The sequence below is a fragment of the Saccostrea cucullata genome, unplaced genomic scaffold, assembly GCF_032062105.1.
Source record: "Saccostrea cucullata isolate Sc308-1 unplaced genomic scaffold, CSIRO_AGI_Scuc_v1 ctg14968, whole genome shotgun sequence".
Lineage (NCBI taxonomy): Eukaryota > Metazoa > Mollusca > Bivalvia > Ostreida > Ostreidae > Saccostrea > Saccostrea cuccullata.
The window spans coordinates 6,459-14,336 of NW_026918548.1; the positions used below are offsets into that span (position 1 = coordinate 6,459).

The following is a 7,878-nucleotide window of genomic DNA, read 5'->3' on the forward strand; positions in this document are numbered from 1 at the left end:
ACAATTCATTCATTTTCAGTATATAAGTACCCCACCCCCCCCCCACCCCCACCTCTATGGTACCCCTGACCCTGGGGCCTTGAAATTCACAATTCTTGAAGATTAGGGCCCTTGCTCATCATAACTACATAGGTACTGTAGTTCATCTGCTTAATACCCAGGAGCAGAGAAGAAAATTTTCAAAGATTTAATGTATTTTCACTATATAATCAATAGAGCCCAGCCCTTAAACCAGAACCCCTGACCCTGGGGCTATAAAATTCAAAATTTTGGTAGAGGCACTCTTTCTCATCACAACTATGTACTTAGTTAGTTTATTTAATACCTAGGAGCAGAGAAGAAGATATTCAAAGAATTCATGTATTATCACTATATAATCAATAGATCCTCACCCTAACACCAGAACCCCTGATACTGGGGCCATAAAATTCACAGTTTTTGTAGAGGCACTCTTGCTCATCATAACTATGTACTTAGTTGGTTTATTTAATACCCAGGAGCAGAGAAGAAGATTTTCAAAGAAATAATGCATTTTCAATATATACTTATTTAGCCCTGCCCTAGCACTAGAACCCCTGACCCCAGGGCCATAAAATGCACAATTTTGGTAGAGGCACTCTTGCTCATCATAACTATGCACTTAGTTAATTTATTTAATACCTACGAGCAGAGAAGAATATTTTCAAAGAATTCATGTATTTTAACTATATAATCAATAGAGCCCCGCCCTAACACCAGAACCCCTAACCCTGGGGCCATAAAATTCACAATTTTGGTAGAGGCACTCTTTTTCATCATAACTATGTACTTAGTTAGTTTATTTAATACCTAGGAGCAGAGAAGAAGATTTTCAAAGAATTCATGTATTTTCACTATATAATCAGTAGAGCCCTGCCCTAACACCAGAACCCCTGACCATGGGGCCATAAAATTCACAATTTTTTGTAGAGGCACTCTTGCTCATCATAACTATGTACTTTGTTGGTTTATTTATTACCCAGGAGCAGAGAAGATTTTCAAAGAAATAATGCATTTTCAATATATACTTATTTAGCCCCACCCTAGCAGTAGAACCCCTGACCCCAGGGCCATAAAATGCACAATTTTGGTAGAGGCACTCTTGCTCATCATAACTATGCACTTAGTTAGTTTATTTAATACCTACGAGCAGAGAAGAAGATTTTCAAAGAATTCATGTATTTTAACTATATAATCAATAGAGCCCCACCCTAACACCAGAACCCCTGACCCTGGGGCCATAAAATTCACAATTTTCGTAGAGGCAATCTTTCTCATCATAACTATGTACTTAGTTGGTTTATTTAATACCTAGGAGCAGAGAAGAAGATTTTCAAAGAATTCATGTATTTTCACTATATAATCAATAGAGCCCTGCCCTAACACCAGAACCCCTGACCATGGGGCCATAAAATTCATAATTTTGGTAGAGGCACTCTTGCTCATCATAACTATGTACTTAGTTGGTTTATTTAATACCCAGGAGCGGAGAAGAAGATTTTCAAAGAAATAATGCATTTTCAATATATACTTATTTAGCCCTGCCCTAGCACTAGACCCCCCGACCCCAGGGCCATAAATTTCAAAATTTTGGTAGAGGCACTCTTTCTCATCATAACTATGCACTTAGTTAGTCTTTTTAATACCCACGAGCAGAGAAGAAGATTTTCAAAGAATTCATGTATTTTCACTATATAATCAATAGAACCCCGCCCTACATTTGTAACACCAGAACCCCTGACACTGGGGCCATAAAATTCACAAATCTGGAAGAGACTCTCTTGCTCATCATAACTGTGTACTTAGTTTATCTAATATCCAGGAGCAGAGAAGAAAATTTTCAAAGAATAAATGCATTTTCACTATATAATCAATAGAGCCCTGCCCTAACACCAGAACCCCTGACCATGGGGCCATAAAATTCATAATTTTGGTAGAGGCACTCTTTCTCATCATAACTATGTACTTTGTTGGTTTATTTAATACCCAGGAGCAGAGAAGAAGATTTTCAAAGAAATAATGCATTTTCAATATATACTTATTTAGCCCTGCCCTAGCACTAGACCCCCTGACCCCAGGGCCATAAATTTCACAATTCTGGTAGAGGCACTCTTTCTCATCATAACTATGCACTTAGTTAGTCTTTTTAATACCCAGGAGCAGAGAAGAAGATTTTCAAAGAATTCATGTATTTTCACTAAATAATCAATAGAACCCCGCCCTACATTTGTAACACCAGAACCCCTGATACTGGGGCCATAAAATTCACAGTTTTTGTAGAGGCACTCTTGCTCATCATAACTATGTACTTAGTTGGTTTATTTAATATCCAGGATCAGAGAAGAAGATTTTCAAAGAAATAATGCATTTTCACTATATACTTATTTAGCCCCGCCCTAGCACTAGAACCCCTGACCCCAGGGCCATGAATTTCACAATTTTGTTAGAGGACTCAATGCTAATTACAATCACGCAAACAGTTTGACTGCTTGATGTAAAGAAGAAGATTTTTTAAAATTGCATTAATTTGAGTGGTTTTGGTCCCACCCCTCAGGCCCCAGGGGAGCAGGGACATTAAATTCACAATTTTTGTTCCCCTTCACCTATTGATGCTTTGTGCCAAATTTGGTTGAAATTGGTTTAGTAGTTGCAGAGAAGAAGCTGAAAATGTTCAAATGTTAACGCACAACTCACGACGCACTAAGACAGACGGAAACCGATAGCAATAGGTCACCTGAGTTTACTCAGGTGACCTAATAAAAGAGCTCTTACCCTGTTTACAAAAAAACTGTTTATGCTTCGGATGTATTCATTTTTTTAAACTCTTGACAGAACACTTGAGCATGGACTGATGATACTATTGAGCCTGTTTTACTTTCAAACATATCTTCTCTGAATTTTCTGTATTGTAGATTTAATATTTATTTCAATGAATCTCTTATACTAAATTAAAAAAAAAAATTTCCTTTCAATAACGTTGGGGGGGGGGGGAGGGGGGGGGGACATCAGTATCAGTATGGAATTTTAAAGAACTATTTTTATCCAATGTAGAAAAATTAATCCTTATTTTCACCTGAAAGGTCATTTGCAGGTAGATATAGTAATAACATAGTATTTTTTTTATATAATGTTGAAGCTTGGACTGTCAATGAAAAAATGATAAAATTAATCTTATAAATGAATATTTACTACGAGAAAATTTTCGTCTCTATAAATTGTCATAGAGGCATAAACAATATATGAGTAATTGTATTCCCCATTTTCAAAAGTGAGTTATCTCCCCTCAAAATCGGAACTCTTCAACACTAGCATAACTTCCGCGGACTACATGTTACGATAATCCAACAAAATAGTGATCAACTTACACGCTGCATTTAAAAATTTTAAAAGAAGGAAACGGTGTGCATTTTTTTTAGATAATAAATTATTTTATAAAGGGTCTGTTAGCCCCCCCACCCCTTTCTAGAAAGCTATACGAATTAGCCAGGCACGTAGCATCGTCTTTAAAAGTCGGGGGGGGGGGGGGGTAGCCAAAGAAATATTTTTTTCTTACCTGGAAAAGTTGGCAAGCAAAAAAAAACCTTGCCCAAAGTTGAAAAAGCTACTTATTTCAGTACCAGTTCCTTTGCATACAATACTACATTTCCCTTATATAACTTTACCGTAGTATAAACTGTGTGTGTGTGTGGGGGGGGGGGGGTTGGCAACCTGTCTATCAATGAACATTTTCAATAGAAAAAGTAATATTGGGAAAAAAGTGGGGGTGGGGCTAAACCCCTTGACCCTCCCCCCCCCTCGGTGCGTACAGGTACAGAGAATATGTAAATGGGTTGAACAGTTGAATATGAACCATAGTTGTGAAAATTAAAAATTATTAGAATTTTTAATTGTGAATTCAATAAAATTACGGTACATATATTTTTTCACAGATGTACATGTATGTCAGTTACACGGAGTCTCTCTCTCTCTCTCTCTGATTGTTTTTTACACATGTTGCAAAAAAAAAGAATAACTTATAAAAATAAATACATGTACTTACACTGAAAGGATTTAAAAAAAAATAAATAACACTTGAGAAAAGATTGTTTTCAGTTAATTAACGAGAAATACGCTAGGAAATTATTGTATCAATTTCGTGTTTCTGCTTTCAATTCTCTGATCTAAAACAAATGTGTATTTTACTCGGGAATATACATGAAATTATGCTTAGATCCTACACTAAAACTTTGATAAAATGCAGCTCAGACTTTAAACGTCATATGTAACACGAATTCAGGACGATGCTATTTTAATTAGTCTTTCTTCGTTACATGAGCACATGAGATTAAATTATTCATTTAGAATTCCATTCAAAGTTTTAATACTATATAGTGAATCAATTATTTTACAAATAAAAAATTCTAGAAACACGGTTAATTCAAATGAAATAGGCCTTTAATTGTCACCAAATGTGTTCTTGTAAGTAAAAGTTCTATGTTATGACATACAATCGAGCAAAAACGCAGTTTCTTGGTATCGGTCGCGGAAGACGAACTACTGCTGTATATGCAGCAATTTCAGAGGTAAAACTGTAGATGGACATGTCATCAGTCTTCAAAAAATTCCTAGAGATACAATGAAAATATGGCTGCAGCAGGCTAGATTACTATTCATAAAACCTTTATAACTAAAAATTTGTTCCGCACATTTTGTAAATAATGATGATCCGTCTGCAGAACATCCACTACCGAAATTAGCTTTTTTTGTTTTTGTTTTTTTTTTTGTTTTTTTTTTAAATAGGCCTATTCGAATATGTATCAGCATTTTATCAGTAATTTGTTTCTTTCTTTTTTTTTTTGTAAGGGGGGGGGGGGTCACACAGCACCTTATTATAGTACTACACAGATTAATACAAGTCCAGAAAGAGACTATGAGTGGGCAATTTAAAAAAAAATACGAATCAGTTAAGATTTCTTTTTATTCACAAACACAATAACATTTTTCCATATGACAGAGGCATACACCATGAACATGTTTACATCAAGAACGTCCGCGGAAGTGACTTTATTTATAGCGCATGCGTATTAAACACAGTAAAAGAGTTCCCTTCAGGGGAAATAACTCACCTTTTGAAAATGGGGAATATAAAAGTAGCCCTAGAGTCATAATGAAAAAAAACCATCTACAAATGGTAAACAGGACTTTACATTCAACAATGCATTTTACATGCATATTTCATTACAAGATTTTCAACAAATAATTTTCTTTTACATAAAATATTCATGAATCATTCCAACAATTTTCACCACACATTTGGAAAAACTACATCTCAGCTATTTCTCCTGCAGGATTCAAAATAAATCAAAGACAGCCCAGATCACTGAAATTGATAGCTCTCTTACACCACCATTTAACTGCCTCCAGTATACAGAAGAATGATATTAATCCCATTCAAAAAAATGAAGATCATTCACTTGTAACAGAGGAACGTGTGTCATGTGACAGGAATGGGTAACTTTGTAACTCCAAGAGCTATGTTCTTTTTATAGCAATCCAAACTACACAAGGGAATTCCTGTCTTGGAACATGAGTACCTCTTCAAGTTTTTACATCCACTGACTCCACACATTGCACGTGGCTTAGGAGGCCTACAATGTAAATTATACTGTAAATATAAATCATACTGAAAGTCTTTAAGGTTATATTTATAAGGTAAAAAATAGAAAGTTACAAAATTGATGAAAATTAAAATAAATTGGATGATATTTTTTTAAGTTGAGAAAAAAAGATTTAGATTTAATTGATATTTCATTTCCCCCTTCATGTTTGTTGCAATAAAGGCATTCTGCATGCCGTGCTCATCCATCATCTTTGTCCATTTTGTAAAAAACATGTAACTTCAGTGGAAACCTATGAGTAAAAATTTAGCATCAGCTTGCAGAGGGTATAATGATAGTCTGTCGGTCGGTATTTCAGTCTTGTTCTTGTCACTTTAGTTCCTCTGAAGCAGCTCAATAACATTTCATTTAACTTTGTAGTTAACTAAGGACTTAATCTGATGATGTGCATAATGAACAAACTGATAAATCTTATTAATCCAGTACAGTGTATATGACTTTTGCTCCTAACTTGCCTTGTCAAAAAATCAATTAAGAAATAAAGACCTTATCCTTAACTTACACTGCAGAAAAAATGAAAATATTAGAGAGGTTGAGATCTTAAACTTGTACGCGTACGTGTACTTGTAGAAATTTTGACGTACACGTACACGTTATTTTTAATTTGTCTGTTGAGATTTTTATGACGTGTAACATGTACGTGTACACTGCGATCGGTGTCTCTGTTTCAACTATTTAGAAAGTTTTTTGTCGTCAGTTTGTAAACAAAACTTGATGAAAATAAGTGCTCGTGAAAGTAAACATCCTATATAATGTATAACAATCACATTTTCACTCTTAAATTGGCTAATTTTTATTATTAAAGCTACACGTTTTCACTTACGTGTAGATTCCATTCTACAAGTTTTACGAACGTGTAGCAATTTTGACGTAACTTAAATTGATTACGTAATATACACAGAATTTAGGTTATTCCCCTACTAGACGTACCCGTACACGTTTGAAATCTCAACCTCTCTATTGAAAGAATTTTATTTTAATTTATCCAGTACAAACGTGAAACATGTGGAGATAACGAACAGTATTCAAGATTAAAATACCACAAAACAATACCAAAGCGGAGCAGAGCAAACATGGACCTCCAAAACATCAGAAGTATGATCAGGTGCCATGAAGGAGTGAGCATCCCTTGCCAACTGGTCACACCTGCTGCAATCCTTGTCATGTTCGGGAAATAGTCCAAGTATAACATGAAAATTGATAGAGCACTGACATGTTGATAGAGATACCATTCTTTACTCTATCAAAAGTTTAAAAAAAAAAAAGAAGATTAACTTACTCTGCTTTTTGAGGAAGAAAAGGGAACTGTATTCCCACAGGAACACTTATGGAGATCTCAGATCTGTTGTTGATGTAGCGGACCCTGGGTATGTTGCTTTTCCTTGAACCTTTGACCTTCAACATTAAGAGTTATTTTAACATCTTAAAAAAATTACACTATATCATTATTAGTTCTGTAATCTTTTTTCATCAGAGTAGAAATGTTGTCTAATATCTAATTATTCTCTCCTTTGGATGAATTTTCTGACACCACCATATTAGGTCAAACACACAATGAAAAGGAGAATAATTCAATTTTCTATTAAAAAATTATAAAAAAAAAAAAACAACTTTAAATATTCATTATATTTCAAAAAGTCAAAGATCAAGAGAAATAAAAAAAAAATTATTTTGTTGTCAAAATCTTTTTTAAAAAATTTTTACCTGCTTTAAAATAAAAAAGACATATTTTTGGTCTGAGCAATTAAAAAAAAATTGTACCTTGGTTATTTGGCTTCAAAAGTCACATATTGTTCAAAGACTTAACATGATACTATTCTTTATTTTGGACAACCAATTCAAATCAGGTCATAGGTTTACATAATAGTCAAAGATTTCTAAGATATTGTCAATCTTTAAGAGTCAAAAAACATGAAACATCCTTTGAAATGTTGAGAAGAAAATACAAGTTGAATGTACCTTTGGGCCCTTGGATTTTGTCTCCTGCTTTTTAAGAAGTCTGTCTAAAGTTTGTTTCTGTTGAAAAAATTAGAAAAACATCAATATTTTTGAAGTAAAGAAATTCATGTATTAATATTATTTGAGTGCATTAAACATTTGCATTTTCTGCTAACTTATGTATACTACATTCATTTCATTATGATTATACAGTTGTTTTAATACATAACTGCTTTTCAAATATAAAAATGTTCTACATATATTC

The 7,878-nt window shown here is 34.0% G+C and overlaps 1 protein-coding gene across 1 annotated transcript; it reads right to left on the minus strand.

Moving 5' to 3' along the window:
- Nucleotides 1-5,161: 5,161 nt before the first annotated feature.
- Nucleotides 5,162-7,691, minus strand: LOC134267660 (INO80 complex subunit B-like; the record flags this gene model as incomplete). Its single annotated transcript, XM_062749873.1, has 3 exons — nt 5,162-5,645; nt 6,955-7,070; nt 7,635-7,691. Coding segments are annotated over 3 exons (327 nt in total), but the record flags the coding sequence as incomplete, so codon positions are not given.
- Between the last annotated feature and the right edge of the window lie 187 nt (nt 7,692-7,878).